This window comes from Cyprinodon tularosa, unplaced genomic scaffold, assembly GCF_016077235.1.
Source record: "Cyprinodon tularosa strain WSP-4 unplaced genomic scaffold, ASM1607723v1 ctg19, whole genome shotgun sequence".
In the NCBI taxonomy this organism is placed as follows: Eukaryota; Metazoa; Chordata; class Actinopteri; order Cyprinodontiformes; family Cyprinodontidae; genus Cyprinodon; species Cyprinodon tularosa.
The window spans coordinates 1480987-1507878 of record NW_024038678.1 but is presented as its reverse complement, the minus strand read 5'-3'; the positions used below and the strand labels follow the sequence as shown (position 1 = coordinate 1507878).

Sequence of the window (26892 nt, the reverse complement as noted above, 5' to 3'; positions counted from 1 at the left end):
TAATGATGTTTCAGTTGAACTTTTTAACTAGAACAGTTGAAGGCAATCCTAAACAAATGTGTTTTTAGTCTTGATTTAAAGGAACTCAGGCTTTCCGCACTTTTACAGTTTTCTGGAAGTTTGTTCCAGATAAGTGGAGCATAGGAATTAAATGCAAGCAGTTCTACTGGATTTTATTTAGGAGTGTCCAATTATAGGGGTGTAGCTACAAATACATTAGTACATTTGTAAAATGTCATACATTTTTTCAGTTTTTGTTCTAAGTGATAAAATGTGAGATCGTTTCCAAGGCGTGTTGAAAGACGCCAGACGGGCAGGGCGCATTTTAAGGCGCCGCACCAGAGTGAAATATGGGGTGACTTGGAGGTTTTGACATGCAGAGTTGCCTCCACCCTTTCAGCCCTTAAACAGGGGGGCTCACTACGACCACCCCATCACGTGGCTGCTCCTCTGCAAAGCCAGCGATGCTGAGACTGCGCTCAGAGATGAGGAGTTGCTGCTCCTGCGCGTAAAGGAAGAGAAAGTTATGGCAGGGGCATCCTCCTCGGAGCACAGCACAGCGTCCCGCATTAGTTTGTGCCACAGTCCCGCACCGGGAGCGCGCATCGCCTTTCAGACACGCGAGAAATCCCCGTCACGCAGCCAGGCAGATCAATCTTAGTGAGGGGGGAAAAATTCGTTGGAAGTGAAGTGAGTCGGGCGACGACAGGGGAGGGAAACTACAGGTATGTGCTGCTGCTTCTCATGGGGAGATGATGTGTTTTTTTTACGGTGACACATGCGGCTCCAAACGCTCATCTTTGATTCTCCAAAAGTTTTCAATGTGTTGAAAACTTTTCACGGACTTTGCAATCAGTGCAAAATTTGAGCTCTTATTGCAGAGTGAGATTTTTATTGTATAATGAAAGTGGTTCTTTGTGCACTTAATTTTTTTTTCTATTTGATTGTAGAAGTGAGTGAGGGGCGCAATGTAAGAGGCCTGCCAAGGAAAGATAACCGACCCGCAGATACGCACGGTAAGACCACCCTGTTCTCTCTCTCTCTCTCTCTCTCCCTCCAGCCAATAATAATGCAGTTCTGTGTTTGCTCCTAAGAAACTAAGCCTGCAGCTTACAGTTAACACCATCTTTTCTCCAAAATCTAATCCATAGTGTTTTTTCTCTCCAGATTTTCAATTCCAAACTAGTTACCAAAGTTGGATCCTCGATTCTGATTAATAGAGCAGCAAAAAAAAACAAAAAAAAAAAACAGAGAAAATAGTTAGATCAAGAAACTTGTTGTAATTATTTCTTTAGGAAGAATAAATCATTAAGTTAAAAGAAGTAAAAACAAGCAACAGTTAAACCATGAATGCATAATCTGCTCAAAAGTAGGTTGCTGCTCGGGTTGGAACATGCCCACATCCTGATACTCTCACTATGAGTAAATGAGTGTTGTTTCTGGACTGGATGGGCCTTTTTTTGGATAAAAAGTAGTCTACCTGAGGAGTTCAATCAGACTGCTTCATATCAGCTCATGACTCACTTTGTAAGTAACCTGCTTCAGATAGAGATGTTGAGATTTGTTTGAGACGTAATGCCACAGCTGGGGATGATGAAAGCTTTTTTCCATGGAGTCTTTACAAAATTAATATTCTTTTTATAACTGATCACACTAATAATGTTTTCTCCACTGTGACATAGTGCTTTATACCAGATCTTTCTTGCAGCGTTAATGTGTGCAGCTGTTTTGGAAGGATCCTGCTTGACCCACTTTTTTGAACTGGTTTTTCTGTCAAGACATTTTTTTTTTTCCTGCTTCAGCTTTAATTAGTGTTCAGAGACACCTATTGAAGGAATGCAGCTTTTTTATGATCAGGTTATGCTGTTGGTTTTGTAGTGAATCGCTTGAAGTCGTTGCAATTCTGAGCCTTTTGTAAGAAAGTTATTGTCAGAGAGTTAACTGTGTGATCGATGTTTTTTCTTCTTCTCAGTCTTTGTTTTCTTTGCATGTAAATATTCTGCACACTGAGGTTATATACATTGTGAATTAGCAAGACAAAATAGTTGTTGGAAAACATGAAAACCCGCTGAACCTGGTGAGTTGGATTGTTAGGGCCAAAGGAGGGCTCTGACGTGTTTACAGTACAACTTCGCTTTGCCTGTGTCACACCCCCTTTTTTTAAGATGCAACGGTGTTTGATTTGTTTTATTTTTTTGCCCTTGCCTTTAATACACCTGTGGAACATTGAAAATACTTGTCTGGGCAAGAAAAGAAAATAAGGAGCAGTTTTCCCTTGGGATTCATTCAATCTAAAATTTTATGTTAGACAAACTATTTGAAATCATCATTGGTGGCTTTTTCTCTCCAGGACTGATTAAACTTTTTATAATTATCTCTCAGAAACATTATCACAACTAAAACCACACAACCCCGCAAAAGTTTGTTTTACTAGTTGTTTATTTGGTACGGTGTTATAATAAAAACCATTATCATTTCTCTCTCTCTCTCTCTCTCTATATATATACATATATATATATATATATATATATATATATATATATATATATATATATATATATATATATATATATATATATATATATATATATATATATATATATATATATATATATAGACTAAAAGGTGTTAAAAAAAAGTTTCACTTCATTCTCAGATTTAAAAGTATTCCCAAACAGATAAAAAAAAATATTGACATCGGTCATTCTGGAGATGATAATTGTCCTTATTTGCTTTAATTTTCTTGTAGGTGTGAAGCTGATCTGGTTGCAGCCATAGTTCCAAGTGCTCTTCACTAACCCTTAGAATGACACTATAGGACTTCTGAATCCTTTCTTCACCTGCAGTGCCTTCAGGGATTATACAAAGACAGCATTACAGGTATTTCTAAACAAAAGACACAACTAAAATGTATTTAAATAAAGGTTTGTGTGATTCATAATGAAGCTCACTTAAAAGCAAGACGCTGTGTTTTGTGGTGTAAACAGCAAATACTTTTTTCCCGCATTCTTGATTAGTTTTGATGTGATCAATAATCTATTTTAAGCTTCTCTGTGGGGATTTGATTGTATTAAATGCAAAGAACGGCTTTAGATAGTAATATCAGTTGGAATCAGGTATTTCTAGTTAATGATAATAGGAGAAGAATGGTCATTTGTAAGGATGTTAATCATGTCACTGGACCTTGATACTGGTTTATAGTGTACAGTGTGTGTCTGCAGCCTCTGGTCTTTGTTCTGCTCTCATCTCCTTCATTCACCCTGCACTTGCTTTCCTCTTTGATCAGCAAATCGGGACTTTGAACGAGGCTGCTGCCACTTTCTGGTTGGGGTGGGGGGAATGCTTGTTCCGCCAAATAATGTTAAAGAATTCCTGCATCCTGATTATGATGTGGATCATCACCAACATTACCATTAAATGTATTGTCCCTTGGACTGAGGTGCACCCTTGGTAGAAATTTGATTAAAATCTGTTCATAACTTTCAGGGTATCCTGTAGACAGACAGACAGACAGACAGACAGACAGACTTAAATAAAAACATAACTCTCCCAGTGGAAGTTATTATGAAAAAATTTGTTAATCGCATTAAAAAAGTCCAGGTTTATCTGCTGTTTTGCATAAAACATCCTGCAAAAAAAGTTGTTTAAATGAAGAGATCACACTTTCAAAGTTAGGATTTTCATTGTGGAGATCAGTGTATGTAAAACTCTTCACTGGCGGACTATATATAAGACTCAGTTTTTGTTATTTATAGTGAACTCCTTTTAAATATCGACTACTCCATTTCTCAACCCACTACATACGTATATATAGCAGTGAGCTAATTTAAAATCTTATTGCCCTCTATCTGTCCACCTATTGCCTGAATCTCAAAGGATAAAAATTTTTATCGTAGGCGTTATCTCTCAAATTAACTCCAGGTGATTTGACTTTGTCGCCATTGTTTTTGGTGGCTGGCTTTAAACAGCGATGCTTCTTCTCATATTTATACTCCAAATAAGGGTATGTGTTGATTTGTATAGCAAATGTGTTTTAATTTGATCGGTGATAGTTGTATCCAACCAAAATAACATGTTTTGTTTAACAACATGTTTACCAAAGACGGGGGTTTCTAAAAGTTTTAGTGGAAGTTGGAGGGGGGTTTTTTTGTATTCTTCTGATCCACAGTGCAGGGAAAACAGTATTTCACCTAGACTAACATTTTCATGTCATCAAACAAATCTTAGTTTGTTAAAGAAAAAAGCTATCTAACCACTCTGGTTTTATGTAAAAAGGTAAAAACTGGTTTGGGCTGCATTGCTTGGGGTACTGTTCCTGGTTGTTTTGGATGACTCCTTAATGCTCTAAGCTTTGTAGACCAGCCACTCCTGGGAAGGTTGATTGTTAAATCTATGGATATTGGCTCTCACTAGTTTTCACCTGGAGTCCCAAACCTTAGAAATTGCCTAGTTGCCCTTACCAGTTAATGAATGCCGTTCGATTTTATTCTCATTTGTCCTTGAATCTCTTTAAACCAGTGCATAATAGGTTTCTGATTTGGATCATTAAATAACTATTTTCTTTCATAGGGCAAAGACGGTTTGTATCTTTTTCCAATAGAAACCAAAATCATTTCTTGGAAAACGCTTAATGCATTACCAAGGTTAACTTTTTCCTAACACTAAAATTTGTGTGATGTTAGGCATCTAAGGTCACAAAAGGCAGAAAATGCATTTTAAAGGAGTTACAGTACCATAAGTCACCATGAGATTTCTTCCACTTAAAACAAGGAAAGAAAACCCAGGCGAATAAAATCACTTTGTCAAAAGCACTTTTTTGCCACTTGTGCAGCAGTAACTATAACTAAGCATAAACTATTGATTTTTGCTGCACATCAGTTTGGAGGAACTTTAGCCCCCTCTCTACTGAGCAACTTTAACTGTGGGATGTTGAAGTGCTTCCCTACATGAACTTATAGAAGAACTAATTTACCCTGTTAGTTCTCAGATCATTATTAGCTGTACAAAAAGTACCTCTTTTGACCTGGTTTTATATTTTGAGTTCCAGCTGTCTGTATTTTTTGCAACCTGATGCTTCCCATTTACTATACTGTTGTATTTTCTTCACTTCAGTAGAAAAAAACTTATGAATATAAACTTGATAATAATGTTGAGAGTTTTTTTTTAAACCTCATTAGTGACACAGAATCTCTTCTACTTACTGCACTAGTGCACAGCTTTATTTTGTCACACTGTGTAATCAGTTTAGCCCTCGGGACTTTTAAGTTGATGTTGAAACGTTGACTTTCAGCTTTGTGGCTCCATGATTCCTGTTGGACCAGAGCCAAAACCTTTGGCCATACCGCCTGTATCGTCTCTTGATTAGTGAGATGTCTGCAGTCTGTGGATGATGATAAACTAAATCAATTTCTTCAGCTTGCAGGTGACATGTCAATTTTTTGCAGTCAGGGGTCACCGACAAAGACCATTAGAGCACAGCTACCTGCTGCACTTATAGGAGAAGAAAGTTCCCCCTTTAGAAATATGTTTTTCCACACTTGATCAGTTGTGTATCAGAGTCCAAAATGATTTATATCTATGCCTTTGAACCCATCTCAATCAAAACGATTAGTGAAACAGACAATCACATGTGAGAACAAACTGGATAAAAATGTTTTGTTGATGGTTGGGTTAGACGGAGAAAGAGTTTTGGTCCAGCATTTTAAAAGCTCAGGGTTTGATATTATTTTATATCTGTAGACACGGATTCCTTAGTCACCAGACACTCTTCAGTTGGATAGTTTTGTGTAGCTAAAGTGAATCTAGCTTGATACCAAGTGTAACCCTTCTTGTTGATATCTCTTAAACACATCAATTTATCTAACCATGTTCATATACACACACCTATGCCTAAGGATAACATGGTAATGGAGTAAAACTAACAGTATGTGAATAGGGACAACAGGAAATGACAAAAACACCTCTAGCAGGATTTGAATTGCTGCAAGATATCAATGCTAACAAAGTTGCCGCTCTGCAACTTTTTGAAAAAAAAAAAAAAAAAACTACATGCTTGAATGTTAACGTTATATTTCTAGTGTTAGGGATTATTATTGTCAAACTTTACTGACACATTTCATTCAGCTTTAATTTCTGTCCAGTTTGGCCCAGGCTTCTCAAACATGGTTAAATCCCATGCACTTCAGTTTGTCCAAAGCTTTACTATGTGTTGCCAGTATTACTATATTTGTGATAATGAAAAGAAAAGAGATTGATTAATGCTATTTTCACTCGGTTGAATGTGCCTAACACCTTACTCTGATTAATGGCCTTTAAGCATAACTTCTCTGCAATTTGCTGCAAAGACAAACTCCTGCCTCTGTGCATACCATATAGATGTTGGGTTTTGCAAGAAATCTAGCATCCTAATAGTTATATTAGCTCCCAGAACTTCATTGTCACTTGTAAGTTTGTTCTGGAGACTCAATGCAAGGTCACACTGTTTCCCCATCATTTTCTGCTGCTTTACAAACCAAGCAGGGATTAACAGGATGCTTCTTAAGCTTGGCTTTAAGTGTTTGCGATGAAATAACTTCAACACCTTTGTGCAGCAAAGACAAATCTCTCTTTAAGTCACTGCTTCCTTCATTTATAATGGACCTCATATGGTTCAAATAAGGAAGAGAAGCCAAAAGTATTTCACAATTTTGCTGTCACACATGTAGAATTTATGGTTCCTCCGCTTGGTACATGTATGCATGTTGTTCCCTGTAAGCATAATGTATCATACATCCCCTCAGGGTTGAACCCAGGGCAGCACATTTTTCCAGAAGAGTAATACTGCCCTTATAAAATCATCCAGTGGTCCAAAATTCTTGCATTGGATAATTAAGATAATTAAATTATAGATACAGTTAGCTTCTTTGTATTCATTCTTTAATTGCATAATTCCACCAGTTTCTTAAAATATTCTCAAATCCATCCACTGCTCAGTTTTCCTGGAGCTTTTGGTTAATATTTGATTTAATGTCACGTTGCCTTATTCAGTAGGTACAGCAGAATGATACTGGCTAGTCTATTTTTACAGCGAGGCATTGCAGCTTCTTGTTTATTTGCCTCTCAGGGACTGTGTGTGCCTCTTTGACCAGGATGAACTTGGTTTTTTGTGTCTTTTTTCACATTAGGAATTTAGGTTAATTGATGAGTTAAATGTTTATTGCTAAAGCAGCACTTTCACATCAGCACACACATGTTGGATCGTCTTTGGACTGTGATGCTGGCAGATTTTACAGCCCAGCTCCACAGTAAGACCTTTAAAGGAAGAGGAAAAGAAAAAAGCCCATAATCATCAAGGTATGAAAGTGAACTGAACATTCAAAGCATGTTAGGATGAATTTATCACTGGCTTTAGAATGCTAAGTATAATAATCATAATAATAATAAGCTTTATTTAAAATTGGAATAGTTACCAGCTCAAACATAGTTCTCACCATCTGATGCACACCGCCAGATTATTCAGTAACCTCGTTCATTGACTACAGCAAAATCTGTATCAATTTCATATCCTTTAAATACTTTGAGTCTTTCTCACTAACTAGTTCACAGCTTGCCTTTTTTGCATAGTTCCATGCATAAAAGGAAAATCATATTTAAATGTCAAATTATTCTGTCTTAAACATGTATATTAATGCACGCTCTATCAGATGATATTGTCCCAAAAATTTCTATTTAAAAAAAATCCTGTCTTAAAATCTGTGTTTTTTGTTATCTTATGCAGACCAGTTAGTTATACGTCAGCTTGTACACCTAAATTTGGTCAATCATATATCAACGGTCATCTGTCAATCAGTTTTTTTCGGTCATAGCATCTTGATTCATATATCACAGCTAATATACGCAACGGTTGAAATAAGAAATAAGAATAATTTACCATTGAGTTACGTCCTAGTGTTCACGGGGATGGACGTCTGTGTCTTTGGCAGGCGTAGAGCTAACAGAACTGGCAGCATTGTGAGGAATGGGCTCGAACATGTACGGCTGTAAGCCTTCTACACCAAACCAAGCTTCTGCCGCCCTGGCGTCCTCTTCCACAACAGCCTTGTCCCCGCTTTCCTCCTCTAAATAAAAAATGTATGACGGAGGAGAATCATCCACGACCTCTGACACAAAACTCTCCTCCTCGCTCATGTTTCCGCTGTCCATAGCGTCCCTTGGCAGTCGTTTCTAAGTCACCAATTTAGTGCTACTTGGTCCCAATATGATTTCCCATTGGGAACCTATTAGCACCAAGTGGCTAACTGGTTAGCAAGATTATTCCGACATATCGGCCTCAATCAAATCTTCCGCCACAGCATCCCGCCATCTTGATAGACAACTAATCACATTTACTTTATTCACTCATCTAAAGTCGTGCACCGCTAGGGAGAATTTGGAAATGCAACGGTTGAAATAGCCACTTCCCTACAACTTTTAAAAACTGTAGGTTACAAAATTTATAACACGGTGCTATGCATATTTTTTCTTTTTAAAAATGTTTTTATTGTGTATTTTCCCTGAATACATACAAGTCTATCTAATGTAATTAAACACAAAAATACCACCAGTGTCTAAACAAATTAAGCTGTTTGTAATGCTACCTAATGTTGAAACAGCAATACTTGGTGAGTAATATTCAACATTTCAGAGCATCTTTCATATTTGACTAAAAATGAAACCATTTCCCTAATAAAACATCCTGGGCAGTGGCGGTTCTAGACCAAATGTACCAGGTGGGCCAGGAGGGGGCCAGCGTGTTTTCATGGGGGCACAAAAAAGCATGAAATAATAAAGCAGGCCAAGGGATTCAAATAAATTAAGATTGCTGCATGAAGTCAAATTTCTAATCAATTAGGTTTCATAAAAATTCTAAATGTCTTAGTAGGTCAATATACATTCAGAATTTAGGAATTTTACTTTTTTTTTTTAACTTAATTTAAGTTGAAATTACTGTTTTCTATAAAATCTGAATTTAGATTTTAAGAAAAACTGTTAAAATTAGCTGTATTTTTTTTTACATTTGTTTTGGAAAAAAACATTTAGCAGATGAAAACTGGGATCCTATCTTAATACCACTTATGATATGTTTTTAAACAGTTAATAAAACAGAATTTGTAAAGAAAAAAAAAATAGATCCAAAGGATCTATCAGTAACCATGTCTGTTTCAGCGCAGATCATCATTAGAATTTCTTTAAGTATTATGTCTTCAGTACAGGGGCCAGGACTTGATCTGCAGGGGCCCTGGCCCCCCTTGGCCCCTGTCTAGAACCGCCCATGATCCTGGGTATGAAGTAAAATGTCCCTTTATGCCCTGGACCCTTATTTGCTACTGTTGTGTATTTATCAATCACATTTAAGCCCACAGTAAATGGACCAAAGTTCAAATCGAAAAAGTAAAGTTGGATTTTCATAATGTTTTTTAAGCTCACTGATGAATATCACTTCTTCTTATTGGGTGTAAATCATATCAGGGAGTGCTTGCGTAGGCCAAGTCACCTATTTTGTCTTTTTTTATGGTATTAGAAAGAGAATGTGGATGGTGGACATGAGTGCTCCTGTTGGCACAGGTTCCTTCAGATAATCAGGGGCCAGACCCTGAAGGGCTCTAACAAGATTAATAAAGTCTTCAAATGGATTCAAACAGGAAACTAACAGATTTAAATACAAATTATGTAATTCGGTTGTACTTCTTCACCTCAGTGTTTTGGTATATAAAAGTGCTACATCTTTGCTTCTCTTGTGAAGCAGATTTAAATTTTGATGTTTTTGTTCTTCGGTTTGTTAGAATTTGACTGATTTTAATTGTGTTGCTCGATCTCCACCTCATTTACAGCTGTTTGATCTACTTTCATTTTGATATCTGTTGAAAGAGAATAAAAATTAAATAATTAGGTTTAAAAAAAAAACATTGATGCTTTCATGGATGGATGGATGGATGGATGGATGGATGGATGGATGGATGGATGGATGGATGGATGGATGGATGGATGGATGGATGGATGGATGGATGGATGGATGGATGGATGGATGTATGGATGGATGGATGGATGGATGGATGGCTTATAGGCTTGTGCCTGTCTTCTACTGGGGAGAGGTGGGGTACTTGCTGGGTAGGTAACATTGATTCATTCTTATGTAAAACCTTGAAAGAACTATTTTAACAAGGCTTGTTAAGGATCTGTCAAATTCTTGGGAGGAAGATTCTGGGAAAGAACATTCCCAGAAAAATCAAAACATTCCAAGGTTAACCATGGATTGTAGAGGGTCTGACTACAGTGAAGCTTAAAAGCCCTGAGAAAATTTACATTACTAAAACAGATCCTTCAATCTCTTTTGTGCTCTGGGGAATAAAAAACTGCTTATTAGAATGTCCTTAGTGGTGTATTGTGGAGGTAGGTATATATCTATATGTTTTTCCCTCCCAATGTCGATTTCCGCAAAATGCACTGTAATGTTTTATCAAATTATAATGGGTGTTGCTTTGCTGTATATCAGTCAAGCTGCTGTTTAAAGGAGCAGGTGGCGGTAAATTCAGCTGTTTAGAGCTGCTTAATCGGCTCCAAACCTGACTGTTTCTCCTCTGTTGGGTCAATCAGCAGACAGAGACAACTTTCTCATGTCTGATGATATTCTATATTTATATATTTAACTTAACTGTAATTATTTCCATCATTATGTTTTTCAATTTTGGGTCATAGCACTTTTCTATAATTGAAGGGCACTATACATTTAGTATTATCATTATTATTATTTTTTAGTTATCATTATTACCTCCATCCGCATAGCTTGAACCTCATCTTTCATTTAGTGCTACCTTTAAACTACCTGTAGTTCGTGCAATCTGCTCATTTTAATGTGCACAACAAAACCAGTTGGCACATTGTAATATTTGCTCAGCAGTATTTGTTGATCAAACGCAACACTTCCACTTTTTGCACTTGCAAAATAAATAAATAAAATGATTGCACCTGCAATTTAGTGCCTCTTAACTTTAGTTAAGAGGCACAAAATCTTGTTACCAGCTGCCTGATCTTCAGGCAGCTGGTAACAAGATTTATGTTGTAGGGTTGCCAATAACTGTGAGAGTTGCTTCATATTCCAGTGTATTTAAATCAATCATTACATTGTTTTTCTTGAGTAATATATCTTAAAACACTGAATTTCTTGGAAAAATTAAATTACAGGGAAGTTAAAATATCATCAGCCCAATTTGCAGAGAACATGCTGTTCACACTGCCAGTAATCCACAGCGTATGCATAATTAAATATTTGCTCCTGCTGAGACACAAACTTATATAATATGAACACTGCTCAGACATTCAGTCCAGTGGAGCAGCTGTATTATGGACAGAAGAGGAGGAAATGTAACTAGCATTGGTTGCACTATGACTGTGATGTTTTACACATTAATAGCAAGTTTTGCTTTTTTTTTTTTTTAGCAACTTCTTTGTTAAATTTATAAGATGCTTCTTAAAATGTGACTATGGACCAAAAACTGTAACCACTTTTAGTATCTTTATGTGTTTGCCACTGTTTGGATAAAGGGTTTAATTCCTATATATTTCATTAGAGTCTGAAACCAGCTTCAAATGTATCTGCATATATATTTTATGTTAAACAAATATGAGGTACCTAAAATTTTAATTAGTTTGAATCAGGATAAGTTTTCTCAGATTAAAGTTTTTGCCTCATTTTATGATATTTTTGGTGAGGCAAGTGTTGACAAAGTGTCACAAGGCGAAGAATATGCTTTATCAGTGCAATTTCAGGATTTCAAGTTGAGTCACTATATAAATTTAGAGAGTTTAGTGTGATACTAAAGAGATTGCAAGGGCTCCACAGCAAAGTAACAGGGTGCTGCAAAACAACCTCTGTAGAGCTCCCATTTTATAATATGGCGATCACAGTGAATAGAAATTCCTGAAAGAAGAAATGCTGACATATAATCCTGGAGTCCTTTATGTATCGCTAGTATTTTTCTGACTTAACAGAATGACATATTTCCACCATGGAGTTTACTGGAAGCATTGTAAAATATCTTCTCTGTGAAATTATTGGGCAGCTGTTAAGTTATTTGAATGATCCAAACATGGCTTCAAATCTGGCTGATACTGGCTGATATAGGGGTGTCCAGATACAACTTTTTCATTTGTGATAACAGATACAGAGAACATCTGGTATGAGAAGAACAACTAATTAATTTCTCATTTAATAAGGAGTTACATAAGCTTTTAAAAAAGCAGGCAGAAGCAAAGTGTCGGACTGATTTCCAATATAAAAATCGGATTGGGACAGCTATAGCCTCATAAATAATTTTTTTGATAGATGCTGAAAAAATACAGATGTGTTTTCTTAAAAATACCCATTAAAAAAAGGTTTACATTCTGCATGAAGATAAACATGAGTAATTATGCAGTTGAAGTACTTAATTTTTTTTCTTCCTTCCAGTGAAATCAAGGCCATCATGAATCTGTTTGGGAGAGATGCAATGAACACAAAGAAGAAGGGGAAAGAAATACAGTATGAGGACCCTCCAGATGGAGGCTGGGGCTGGATGGTGGTTCTCCACTGCTTCCTGGTATGTTAGCCCAGCCTTATTATGACCCATTTCCTTTCTTTTAAATTATTATTTTTAAACATATCTATAGCCCCACTTACACTACCCTTTTGAAACCGTGCTGAGATCGGTCCGAGCACGGTTACCGAGACGACTGTTGAGTGTTAATGGCACTCAGTGATGATTCTGCTTAGCAGTGTAATGAACCTCAACATCAGTCGTTGTTTCCTGCGTCTGTAAGCCCTGATTAGACTATTGTTTGTTGTATCCACTTCCCAAAAGCAAACTCTGTCAAGTAAATTCACCAAAGGCTGCCTTCTTCGCCTGACTCTCCGAAAACTTCCTGAATGATACGGGCGCCACCATGTTGATTTGCTTGATTCCCACTAGAGAGCAGTGGTACCGTAGACCACCACTAGGAGGCGAGGAACCGTGCTAGCGTGGTGTGTAAATGGCGTAAGGAACCGACCTCGGTACTGTTGACTGATCCAAGCTCGGAATGGATCGGTTTTCAGAAAGTAGTGTAAATTGGGCTCATGTATCTAAAAGGAGTACAAAAACCTAAGACAGCTCAATGTTTCCCTCAAGAGACGGTTGCAAGAAACCAACATAAGTATTAGAATTGTGTATGCTGATTATTGCCAAACCTCTCCCGCTAGTTTGCAAAAATGTAATATGGGGAGGTGTATCAACTTAAATGCCTTCTTTTGACATTTTTCTTCCCCCACTTTTTTTACTTAATGGCACATGGAGCTTCCTCTGTATTAAAACATTTGATTTATAAATATATGCTAAAGTGAGATGTTTATTTGATGGCTTTTGTAGCATGAAATTTATTGAGGATGGACTACATTAATTTAAACATGATTTATTAAACTTTCTTTGTCTGTATTTGCAGGTAAATGTCCTTGTGATGGGAACGCTAAAAAGTTTTGGGATCTTCTTTGTGGCCTTCCAAGATGAGTTTGGAGGCTCAGCAGAGAGCATCAGCTGGATAGGTTCCATCATGTCTAGTTTACGTCTGTCTGGAGGTTTGGATAACAAAACACAGTGTTTTTTTTTTTTTACTACATCGCACTGAATAAGCTGCAATTGCAATGATTTGCCATTTTATAGCTAAAAGGGTTGAACCATGCCCAAAAAACCCACTTTATCTAAACATCTTTTGCTGCAGCACCCATCGCCTCTGTGGCCTGTGCTAAGCTGGGACCGAGGGTGACCTCAATCTCTGGGGCAGTGCTAGTTAGTGGAGGCTTCATCATAAGCATCTTTGCCAGCAGTGTGGTATACCTCTACATCAGCATGGGAGTTGTAGTCGGTGAGTTTAAATGGTTTTGAAAAAGGGTGCATTTATTTTTTTTGTCCCTTCTGTTAAAGAAAAAATTTTTGATTTAGTCATTTCTTTCAAAATGAGATATTTTTCTGACTAACCTATATTCTACCACCAGGAATGGGATTTGCACTACTATATCAATCATTTTCAGTGATAACAGCGCTGTACTTCAGAAAACGGCTGGCGACTGCATATGCCATTGGCCGATCTGGAATGGGTTTGACCTTCGCCTTGGCTCCATTCACCCAGCTGCTTCTGGACCAGTATGCTTGGCAAGGTAAGCAGTATAACTTTTTTATGAGCTCTTGCATCTCACTGAATTTTATGCTGTGGGTTTTGTTTGCCACTCTTAGGTGCAATGCTGATTCTCGGAGGCCTCATGCTGAACTTAGTAGCCTCTGGGATGCTTCTGAGACCCATCAATGTGAAGCCCCCTGTTTCAAACTCCACTTCTTTGCCCATCCAAAAGAGCCCAGCCATTTCCCTAAAGAGCTCCACGGAGAAGGAATATCCAAAAAGCTGCATGAGTAGATCTCCTGCGTTATCCAATGGTGTCTCCAAATCAGACTCTCTCTTATCAAACAGTGACGATGAAAAATTGAGAGGACAATGTGTTGATGGACAAGGGAGCCAGTCAATGAACCCTGAATTGACTAGACTAGTCCTCAGTAACACAAATGGTCACGACCCCCAACAGGACTCTGGTCAGTGTAAGCCTGCAACCCCAGACAGCCCAGCTGAGATGAATGGCAGCATGACTCGGCCTACGACCATTGGAGTTCCCTTACAGCCCAGTGTGCCTACAGAGGTTGCAGCCACAAAAGGCAAAGTGTTGGATTTCACCTTGCTGAAGGACCCATTCTTCTGCATCTACACTTGGTCCTTGGTGTTCAGTCAACTGGCCTACTTCATCCCGTACTTCCATCTCTCTGCCAGGGCCAGAAATCTGGGAATTGATGCCATGGATGCTTCCTTCATTATATCTGTAGCAGGTGAGGCTAACACTAGTAAATTAATTCTTCTTAATAATCATTCTCTTTTAAAAAGATATTCAATATTTAGAGAGAGAAAATATTTGCTTTTATTTTTAAAGAAAGTGGAAAAACTGCAACTTTTAGCATATATTAAGGATAGTTTATCCTAGGACTAGTGCCAAAAAGAAAACAGCACTACCAGCATCTATTTTACCTTCATAAACTTTTTTTTTCACATTATGTGTTCCTTTGGTACAATAATAAAAATGATAAGGTTTGTAACAGAACGACTCCAGATAAAGAGCACTTTTGCATTGACTTTCGCTAGCGTTGTCAAGTCTAACACCAGAAAAATCACTGAGGAACAATGATTTCGCAAGACTGCAAATAGAAAACAACTGCTCTTTGTGAAAACCTTGCTCAGATTGTTAATCATGATGTTTACAAGGTAGAGAACTGTTGGAAAAGTATTTGGTCATGTTTGGTGGATGAAAAACTGTTATATTGTCCGGGTTAAGTTAAGATGTGAAACATGCTGCAAAAGGCCCTCAGTAACGCAGAGAGTCTATGTTACCAGTAGTGAACTTGAATCAACGAAAATATTAGGACTGCAACGATTATTTTGCAAATCACTTAATCTGTCCATTATTTTACTTGATAATCGATCAATAATCGGATAGCTAAAGGTCCCTTAAAGAACATTTTTTACTAAATTAAAAACTAAAACTTGTGAAACTAAAACTTTTCCACTTAAGGAATTCTGGATTGATCCTAATGATAGACAAAAACCTAAATGCAAAATGTTAACAGATTTATTTTACTATTTTGGTATAATTACAGCTAAAGGCATGTTTTAGAGTCTCTATACTCCATTTAACGATTAAGCGATGACTGAATTAGCTGGTTATTATTTCAACAATCAATCACGATTAATCCGATTAATTTCTTCAGCCCTAGAATATATCATAAGTCTTGTGTCTTTGTTAAACTAAAGATAGTGTGGGTGGTCCAGCAATGCCAGCAAGCACCTCAAGCATCCATCTCCAAAAGAAAACTAGGATTAGCTCCTTGGAATTAGCACATGTAGAGTCCTGAATTTAAACCAACAGATTTATTATGTAAGGACCTGAAACAAGAAGTTCATGTGAGGAAAGCCACCATCACATAGAAATTAGCTTAACCGATCACCAATCACTGATAGGTTTAAAACATATAAAAATTTGCTTTTATTTTAGTTGTTATCTCTGTTTGGAATGCTATTACAGCGTTTTTCATTAGTGGACCGATCTGTAAGCTTGACCAACAGTTTAAAGGGGTTTGAATGTGTAAAATGTTCCTGTTGCCCTTATGATTTAATGTATGTATAGTATGTGTAGTATTAAAATCACATTTAAAAGAATGATGATAGACAAAATTTGTGGCTTTTATATCATTTTTACTTTTATAAAACAAAGAGACACATGGAGTTGACAGATCTTATGTAACCTGCATATCTTTGTATTTGACTAATCATATGATTGTTGCGTTGACTGTGAGGAGGTAGGACCATGTCGTTTTTCCAGTCTAGATCTTCTAAGTGATGCAAAAGAAGTGCTCAGTCAACTTTTAGGCATTAATTATTTGTGAGCTGCTCAGACTCTGCAGTCTTATGTAATGAATGCGCTTACATAAAAGCTGAACTTTGGTCCACTGGCCAGGACGGGTGGCTTTAGCAGTATACAATTGATGAGGCCCCTCAATATGACTAGAAAACAGCATTAAGATTTGACCACCAAACACATGACATGTAATTCTATTACTGCCTCGTCGGGCAGTGTGAATAAGTGATAGCTGTTGTGTATTTAAGCACTTAGGGTTATTGCTTTATCTAAATTATAAGAGGATTTAGACACATTTTCATTTCCATTTTACATATTAAAGTTTTTGCCTTGGTGTGGATGGATGGGTCTTATAGACAGCTCTTTTTAGGTGATGTTGATTTGTTTTAGTCACTTCAACCTTTGGCCCCAAAGTGCTTCAGACTTAGCACAATAGATTTAGGGTTTAACCAGATATAAACTAACATGTTCATGTTGTATGGAGAATTGTAAAAACATAAAATAAACAAAAGAAGTAGAAGGCAAAAGGCAGCATTTCTTTATCAGCATTTGTCAAATAGCACAAGCCAGCAGAAAAACAGAAAGTTGATGGAAATAGAAATCTTAAAACAATGCACAACACTAACGGATTAAGAGAAAGATTCAGGTCATACACCTCCTTTTTTGAAAATTGCACAAGCAATAGTAAAAATAACCAACGAGGAGCTTTTAAACAAGCTTGTCCTCAAAAGTCTGAAAGTGTGAATTCCTTATTAATTTAGTTCTGGGCTATTTTTGTACCTTTTTCCTGCAGCTATAGCAGTAAGTATTTTGTCATTGCTTTCCATATTAGTTTTGTATTTCTAATACGTTTGGTTGCTTTTTTCTGCTGGAAAAGTAATAAGATGAAGAGCATATGTGAACATGTATTATAAATCCAGTCAGTGGGACTTAGGTCAGGACTTTGGTCTATTTCAACGCATCAATATTATTTGATCTAACCAGCTTATTGCATCTCTGGATTAAGCTTATTTTCATTTTAGTCCTGTCCTTAGTTAAAGCCTTCAACTTTGACCGTTTTCCTTTTCCTGTGACAGAAAAGCCGTCCGGTGTCATGCTGTGGCCACCATGTGATATGTGCCGTTACCATTCTGCTGCAGTAATATTTCACTTGGGGTCCACAGAGTTCATGTTTTAATCTCATCTGACCCACACACTGGATTTTACATGTTTGTTGAGTCCACTTCATGGCATGTGTAAAACTTTAAACTGCATTGTTTTTATTCAAAAAGAAGCTTAATCTTCCCACTACTCCATAAATACCAAAAATTGGAATGCATAATTATAGATTTCTCTCTAAATCTCTCCTACCCGAGCTGGCAAACACTGAGGCCCCTCCAGAGTTACCATTAGCTTCTTGGCTGCTTCAAGCATTGGATATTGTTTAATAACCTAAACCTTCTTTAAACACCTCTCCCCATGATCTTTCTGCTCCGTCTCCTGGTCTTAATGATGCTGTCTGTGCTCAAATGTTTTTTTAACAATATTGAGGTTAAATTATAAACAGGTTAACTCTATGTACCATTAAGATGGTGATCGAAATGGGTGGCTCAAATTCTTATTTCCACCACTTTACACAATTTTCTGCTACTTTGCATAGTTGTATGTTTTTGGCTGAAATGGAAAAAGTTCTGGGGGTATAAGTGGGTTTTTAAGCTTCTGGAATTCATTGCTCCCAGGTTTTCCTGCACGCAGCGGGACGGATGGATTTTTTTTTTTTCTTCTATTGCATTTTCTCTTGCTTTGTAATAAAGGGGTAAAAGAGACCGGGTGCAATGCACACCACAAAGCTTCAAACCCTCAGAACCCGTTGTTCTTCTTTTTGAACCCGGCTCTGTCATGGACTTGGCCAGGGAAAAAGAGGCCGCTGTCATCTGGGTCAGTGTGCTCGTCACCCCTTTCGAAACTAGAGCCGACTAGAGTCGCTAAGCAACGACTAACAGAGTAAAGTTGTTGGCGTGGTTACAAGAGGAGGTCCCAGTTTTGTCTGAGTCCAGTTCTAAAGTGGGTGATACTTTGCAGAGGCGTATTAATGAGGCTGTGCCTGCAGAAAGAGAGGCAACTAAAGCCAGCAGTGGTTTCAGAGAAGCTGGGAAAACCAACATGCCTTCTATAACCCTTCGCTTTAGTCTTGTTAAAAAACGTCTCTGTTTAAAGAAACTTGATTGCCATTTCTTCTTGCCTCTCAACCCTTGTAAAAACCAATGATGAACAATTGTTTGTTAGGGTCAGGCAGTTAATCCAGCATAGAACTAACACTAACAATTTCTTAACTCGCTGATACAGTGGAGGGTAAAGGACAGAGCCAATGTCCCTAATGCACTTGACTGGAGGTGCTGCTACTTGGAGAGGCCAAATTTAAACAGCTTTGTGATGAGTTTGAACAGGAACAGCTGCAGGGCTAAACCAACCTGCTGAGGCTAAAACACACAAACAAACGCACATTTTGTCAGTGTCCAAGCAGTGGACACTCCAGGACATTTCTTGGATCGCAAAAGGAGGACACATAAACATTGCACAGCTGCCTCATGTCGTCGTCTTTAACCTCGGTGGAGGCTGAGGGTTTTGATCCTGTTAGGTAAAGGGTGCAGAGGTGTTCCTTTAAAGTCTTAGAAACCAGAGACATCCAACGATTCAGTGCACCGACACCACTGATTTTCCACAAAAGAGTATCAGAAGTTACTCTAATATGCAGAGAACCAGCTTGTTTCATTGATCAGTGGCTCAGTGCTGCCTGCTTTTAGCTATTCCTGCAACAGTCAATAAACCACTGCAGATGCCGCATTGCCGATCACATTCCAGTTGACCTCAGCAGAGAAAAGTCCATATTCTGCTCTGTCATCATACTCAAGCAGAGCCAACAATCAGTCCAATCAGATGGTGTGAATAACTTCACGTTATTTATCACGAAGTCTGAGTCGTTTTTCCACATTCTTTTTCCTCTCACTCCCACTTAGATAAGAGATGACCCTTTGATATTATTAAAATTCTTTTTGTTTCCATCCATCTATCCATTTTCTGTCACTCTCATCCCAAGAGGGGTTTCTTTCTTTTTTTTTTCTCTGCAAAAAAAAAAAAATTAGACTTCTATCAAGCTTCTTTGAACACGTCTATGACTTACAATACAGAAACACAGTCAGGCTTCAGCCAATGCAGGTTTCTATCTAGCATTCAACAACTTTTCACAAAGGTTTTTGGGCCTCACTAGAGATGCATGAGAAGTTTTTTTTCTAGTCAATACCGATATCCTGGTTTATTGGTTTTATGCCCTGCAATAACTTTTTTTGCTCTGAAAGAGCAGGAAAAAAAAGATGCTGACTACAGAAAAGACAAACTACCAGCTTCTCAAGATGTCTGGATTTCAGCAAATGTTGTTTTTTTTTTACTTTTATCCAATTGAGTTTAAAAAATTTACCAGACAAAGGATGATAGTTCTTAACCTTTATATTTTTAACACATAAAATCAGTTTTAATCTTTTTCCAGTGATCTGCTGATGAAGGAAAATTAACCCAATAAAGGAGAGAAATAGTTAAATGATTGATGCCTAACTAGGTGTATCTCTTTTTTTGCCTTCTAAAATTCACCTTTTTTATTCATCTGAGTTATTTGCCTTTGCCTCTGTTACAGGTATCACAGAGACCATTGCCCAGTTGGCGTCGGGTTGGGTGACAGACAAGAACCTGTTTCATAAATATCACTTCCACAAAGCCTACCTGATCCTCTGTGGCCTGGTCAATATGCTCTCCCCATTGGCCACCTCCTATATACTACTGATGGTGTATGCTGTCTTCTTTGCTATCTTCTGTGGGGGCTACATGGCTCTGCTGCTACCTGTTCTGGTAAGAAAAAAAACAATGATTTTGATGGAAAAAAATGTCTACCGTAAGGCTCAGCTTGCCTATCTGTTCCTAAAACATTTAATCAAAAGGTGGAAGTTCAGGTGATAAAGTTGGACTTGATTCAGACTTACACCATTAAAGCAAAGACTTTAGACTTGGACCCACTCTCTAAAAACTCATCCTGATTTTGAGGTTTGGGAGAGGAGTCTTTAACCCGTTTTATTTTGTACAGCGGTGACAGTAAAGGCAGCTTTCAGGTTTGTCTGTTTCAAATTAATACAAGTCTAATGAAAGCCTACAGACTGCAGCAGTGACAGAAATGCTCTTCTTTTGCTGTTAAAAGTGTTTTCAATGACATTCATGCGCTGTAACATATTGATGCATATTCTTCATAAAGTAGATTTTATTATTATAATTGTAATATAACACGAATATTTAATGTTTTGCCTATCATTCTTATTAAACTAACGAGTTTCCCTTACCGTTAACTTTGCAACAGCAGCCTTGCCCATCCTGTGAATTCACTACAAGCGTGTTGAGTCTGTTAGAAGTTTTCTGCATCAATAAATAACTGCTAGAAAACCCATTAGAAATCTTCCAGCTTATTGAGTCATGGCTATTCAGTAACTTTTGATAAATGTAATCCTCATATCTGAAAAGAAGGGTGATCTGATTATTGTTTTAGTTATTTGCCATTGCTGCACCTTTAAGGGTCTGAGCAGTAACATATGACAGCCTAAATAACTATATTTGTTTCAGACGTGGATGCGTGAATTTCTGAATAAGGCAAAGACTTCGGTCTTTAGTTCTGATGAATTTATAGTTTTAATGTTTATACATGTGATGGGAAGAACAGATAATGATCTAGATTGTGAAATGGTATTATGTCATGGTTAAGAAGGTAAAAACTGAATTAACTGACCGTATTAATTCATAAGTCTTTATGCTTCTCATTCAATTTAGCATAATTAATGTTGACGAGTATCGTTCTATCAAAATGTGTTTTTCAGTTAATTAAAAGAAGAAAATTGAATATACCAGAAAATGTTTATAAGGTTTATCTTGTCCAATATGTTGTCATTTTATTACATGGCATTAAAAGATTATGTGTACTGTATCTGGGATCTTTTCCCAACAAAACAAGACGTAAGAGATTATCAGACAAGAGGTAATAAATGGAAGCTGGATATCCATGGTACAGTATCTATATTTTTGGCTTCATGTGGTATAATTGGGGATTAATAATAACCTTAGAGTATGATTCCACAGATTGTTGTGGTAAAGAAGCTGCACATCAATCTGCTGAAAAGGCAGCCAGCTGACTGAGTGAGGATACATAGAGAACAATGTGCTTAGAGAGAAAGGCAGGGCAGCAGGGAAATAACTACACTACTGCTTTCTCCTGTTCATTTTCATCCCCTGAATAACTAGGTGGACTAACTAACTATAACAACACCCTGCATTTACACATAACCTAGAGGGATTCTGAGGTCATTTCTGCCGAATTCCACTAAACATAACCATAATCATCCAAACATAATTGTTGTTAAAAAAAATCTGATGATAGAAATGTTCTCTTCTGAAAAATGAATATCCTGATTCTGTGCTGCACTTTAAAGAGGAAACTATCCTCACCCATTGGACAGAATTAGTTTGTTACCATGGAAACCCAAGCTGTTGGCCATTCATTGTTAACCAAGAACTTGATTTCTTATAAAATGATCCTACCCGTTGAACATCAGTAAAATAAGACAAGTACTGATCTCCCTAATTACAGTTTAGTCACCTATGACCTAGAAAAAAAGGTCATTATTTCTTTTATTATTAGTAATAAAAGAAACATAACACAAGGTTCTATCTCATTTGGAATTCAGAATTGCCTTATTTATATGTTGAATATGTTTGATCGGTTATGCATTTATGTGATAGAATTACAGTTTCTGCAGCCCTTATCCAAGATGGAAATCTCCCTTTCCATATCCCAAAGCTGCTATTTCGGGTTGAGATCTCGTCACAGTGGAGGCTTAGTGTTAATGGCTGATAGATTACCTATTACTTCTTAGAATAGTTTTTTCTTCTTTGTATTAGAATTTAAAAAATAATGTTTCTCAAATCTCAGGAACTGTGCAGTGGACCGTTTAACTATCTGTCATTTTAAATTCTGTCTGAGAAATGTTTTAATGCTAGAAAGTTTTAAGTAAGAAGCAGTTTTATTTGAAATCGCATTATGTCAACTGATGTGTGTGCTCTTCTGCATTACAGGTCGATCTTGTTGGGTCAGAGAAACTCAATAACTCCATGGGTTTCTCCATGTTCTTTGTTGGCTTGGGTTGCCTCACTGGGCCTCCACTAGCAGGTGAGGAGATCAGTTCTTGGAAATCCTTTAAGAGTTATGCTTGTGCTGACCCTCTTTTGGCAAATGTACACAGACACATTCATGAGTTCTGCATGTGGACTGGATGACAGCCATCACTTTGCGTTTCTAATGTGATTCGCTGCACAAAGGGCCAAAGTGATGTTTGTCTACGATTCTGAGTGCGCTGAAGGCAGGAAGTACATGTTGGTACATGGCATGGAGGCATGAAGGCATCAATATGGTGCTTGACAAGTTGATAGCCTACCCTGTCTCCTATTTATTCCGCCCTGAATTCCTGTCTCTGTGTGCATATTGCTGTCTGTCTGCGTGCATACACTGTGAAAAGGAAAAAACCTTGAAGCACACAGGAGGGAAAAATGTACATTTAAAGACGTCTCTCTATACATGATAGAACCTTTCAGTTTGCTCAGTGGAAAAACACATGGAAGGTTACTGGGTCAAATCCTCAGACTAACATAACAGTTCTTCTAGGGCACTTTAGTTACTTTATTTAACTGATGGCAGCTTTCCTTTTGTAGTCTTAAAGAGCTGTTTCTAAATTGGGATCAGGTTTTTGTTACAGTATTTTAGTTACATCAGGTCAGAGTCCATTCAAACCACGTCTTCTCCAAGTCAGCTGAAAAAGATAACAGTGCTGCAGGTCATCTGTCTGACATCTAATATTCTGGTACCTCCTGGAAATGGAAAACTTATGCAGCATATGTCTTTTTGAGAGACATTCATACTCTCAGTTTATCTTGTTTTTTTCTGTACGTTTTGGTACTTCTAGGAAATGCCCTAATTGGTAACACTTGGTACAAGTTAAACTGAGAGGGCCCTTTCACGCACTGGCTTGTCAAAGCTGTTATGCAATCCCCAAAAGAGGGTTGTAGATTGCATCAGTTGCAACATGATGAATGGCCCCTTTAGGGTGGTACGTAAATATGGTTGGGATATTTTTACCTTCTGTTTCATTAGAGTGAGAAACATCAGCTGGCATTTTAGCTACAGGGGGGTATCATCTGAAATGTTGTCCGACTGGTTTTTATCTGATTAAATTCATGATCTCAGTCAAGTTTTATCTTTCTTTAGAATCTTTTAAAAATACCAGATAATGCACACACCATTGTACGACTGTTATTTGAAAAAAACAAGCTTTTGGACCAGTGGGTGTTCTGCACAGGTTCATACAAACACATTAATGAAAAGTCTGTCCGAGTGTGATTCATAAACTGCTCTAAGAAGTAAACAAACTGACATTACATAGATGAAAGAATATAAAACTTTGAGAAGCATATAAGGCTATCAGTTTTCGTTAATTCATTTCTAAATCATCTAAATGTGATTTGATTTAAAGGGTAAAATTCATAATTTTTTGAAAGGGATTTGCTGACAGCCTTTTTTCTTTGTTTAGTTTTTTCATATAATATATAACTTATGGAAACCCTGCTTTTTGTTTCTCAGGCAATAATAATATAACACAAGAACAATGATGATGAATTTGTAACACAAAAACATGCCCCTATTTGGTCAGGCCTCCTTTTGCATCAATTACTGGATTAATTTGGCGTAGGACAGAGATGATCAGCCATGTTAACAATCCAGGTGATGGAAATATCTGTTTAGAGGTTTATGAAGCATAGACTCTATCCACTGTCCACTCCTTCAAAATCTAGTCTTAACTCTGCTATGGGATTTGCTACATAATATTCTTAAGGCTGCAGTTATATTTAATAAAATGCCTCTCGATGCATGCTAAAGAGGAAGGGAATTATCACAGGGATACGTTGCTCCATCTCTGTTTGGTTAAAACGGCTACATGCAAAGCAGACGGTTATAGGGAGCATAACTGTACTGTAACTCATTATTGAAAATTAGCAGGATTTGTTTGTTTCTGTGCCTAATTAGTATATCCATCCAGTTGCATTTTTCTGACTTGAAAGTTAGATATTGGGGCTGATGAGTTCAAGTTGGATGCAGTATTAGCCAAAGCACTTCATATCTAAGGAAGTGTTGCATTTTGGAGGTGGACCTCATTAAATAGAGGTTAACTAATCATAAGAGATAGACAACATCAGTCTGTTTAAGATGAAATGATTAACAGCCACAGTAAAATTAGGGATGCCTGTTGTAGACTATCCAACAAGTAAGGACTGAATATGTCAGAAGATTACTAAAACCTTTTAGAGCAAAATGTTTCCCAATGTCAGAAAACTAGGTGTGGGGTGAAGGTCTGCGTCTGCCATCAGGACATTGACCCAAAGCACACATCTGACAGCTCAAAGATGTTTTATCTTTGTGGGGAACTAAAAAAATTTGGAAATACCTTTAGTCGTGTTGAATTTGCATGAACTAGGTTTTGGGCAGAGGAACTCTATCAGTTATGTGCAGAAGATGACTTAATGACCAGAAGCTCATTTTAAAAGTTGTCATCACTAGCAAATGTTCATAAGCCAGATGGCTTCAATAAATGGCTTTTGGATGACGTTTTTGATTTCATGCTCTTACTGAATCTAAATTCTGAACAAAGGGGTTTCTGAAAATGTGTAAAAAATTTAAAGGGGTAACTAAAAACAGCAAAAGGTCAAATGTGGTGGTTTCAATGTAACTGTTCTGTCATGAATTTCTGAAGCAATGAAGAGGATTAAATCTGATTTTTTTTTCTCTGTTTACTCATTGAGGCACATTAATCCTAAAGCAAAATGTTCTTTTGCATCATTTTTATTTCATTTCACCTTATTTAACCAAGTAAAATAGTTTGAATCATTTGTTTTTGAAAAACATTGTGATAAAAAGTAGGCCAAAATCAAATAATTTCAGTTGCTTTGTTGCTTTACAACCTTTGAGCAATTATTTTTTTTAAAGCAACTAGTGATCATTCTAGAATCCTCCTCTAAAACTTTGAAATGAAGACTCAGTGTTTGAAAGGCCATGCTGTCATCACCCTAGTCTTTAGCTCCCTCTGCAGATTCTCTGTCAGATTCAAGTTAAGATTAAGAAAAAAATCCACCAATTTTGAGACCATGTTTTTTTTTGTTTTTATAGGTTTTCTATATGACTACACACAAACGTATGACTGTTCTTTCTACCTGGCGGGCCTCTGCTACCTACTTTCCTCCCTCTCCTTGTTCATGGAGCCACTTGCTCAGCGCTGGAAGGCCAAGAAAAAGCTTTCTCAGAACCAGAGAGCAGAAAGCAGCTGTAAGATTAATGGCTGCTTCACCCCTGACAACCTGCAGAATGGCGCTGTGTAAGACTCCAGAAGCACAGACCTGTGTTGGCTGGACCCTGAACTCTCACCTGAAGCCGGGACCTGGACCATTACGTTCAGCAAACACCTGATACCAGCATCACAGTTACACAAGAACATACAATAGTCTGAATATTTGATTATACAGAACTTATAAAAAGCCAAAAGTCTTGTGTTCTGCAAGAGTTTTTTTATCAGAGTCACAAACATCCCATCTGAAGGTAATCCAGCACACAAAGGAACAATAAATCCTACTTCCCGATGCACCAACTAAACTAAACACTGCAGAGTGAGGAACCAAGCCTACATCATGACTCTAAGGATTGTTTTTCTTCCATCAATAGAAGCTCATATCCAGGAGGAGGTGTGCTGCATCTGGTGTGTTAAGTAGCATTTATACGTATGTAAAATCCCGTTCTCACTGACACGCACTTTGGGCCAAGGTATGGTTATGCTGCATGACTTCAAACTGCCAATGAGCCAAAATACTCAGCATCCCCTCCACTGTATCCTGCTCCTACTGTATGTCCCACTGATTTATTGTGCATGAAGCCAAATAAAAGCACATAGGAGGATAAATTCTAGGAGATCATTGTAGACAAATGCTAACATTTAATTTAAGCACAGGAGGATCTGTGCATATTTATGTGTTGAACAGTAATTCTCTGCAGACTTTGTAGGCAAACCTTTTTTTTCTGAATCCCCATTTAACGGAAAATTGTTTCAAGTTTTTTCACTCTGTTACCAAACATTTTCTGCTCCTTTTTAACCAGATCACGCACATTCATTCTTACCTCCACCGGCTTATATTTTTTGAAATTATATTTAAAGTCTAATGTTTAGAAATTCAACCTGTTGTGCAGCTGGAGTTTCCCTTCAGAATCTCTGCCACTTTTCACACATAACTCCCACTTTATGCTTTCGTATGAA

At 37.4% G+C, this 26892-nt stretch overlaps 1 protein-coding gene across 2 annotated transcripts; it reads left to right on the top strand.

Moving 5' to 3' along the window:
- The first annotated feature begins 373 nt into the window (after positions 1–373).
- On the top strand, positions 374–26541 carry slc16a4 (solute carrier family 16 member 4). 2 transcript variants are annotated; one of them, XM_038283068.1, is made up of 11 exons: positions 374–725; positions 951–1016; positions 2750–2880; positions 12464–12593; positions 13471–13603; positions 13747–13890; positions 14021–14182; positions 14259–14897; positions 20145–20356; positions 22619–22712; positions 25758–26541. In XM_038283068.1, the coding sequence occupies exons 4-11, from the start codon at positions 12480–12482 to the stop codon at positions 25964–25966; spliced, it is 1707 nt and encodes a 568-aa protein (XP_038138996.1). In that variant the 5' UTR covers positions 374–725; positions 951–1016; positions 2750–2880; positions 12464–12479; the 3' UTR covers positions 25967–26541. The 2 variants fall into 2 exon arrangements, with proteins under 2 accessions (XP_038138996.1, XP_038138997.1); XM_038283069.1 differs by lacking the exons at positions 374–725; positions 951–1016 and adding an exon at positions 1259–1527.
- The last annotated feature ends 351 nt before the right edge of the window (positions 26542–26892 follow it).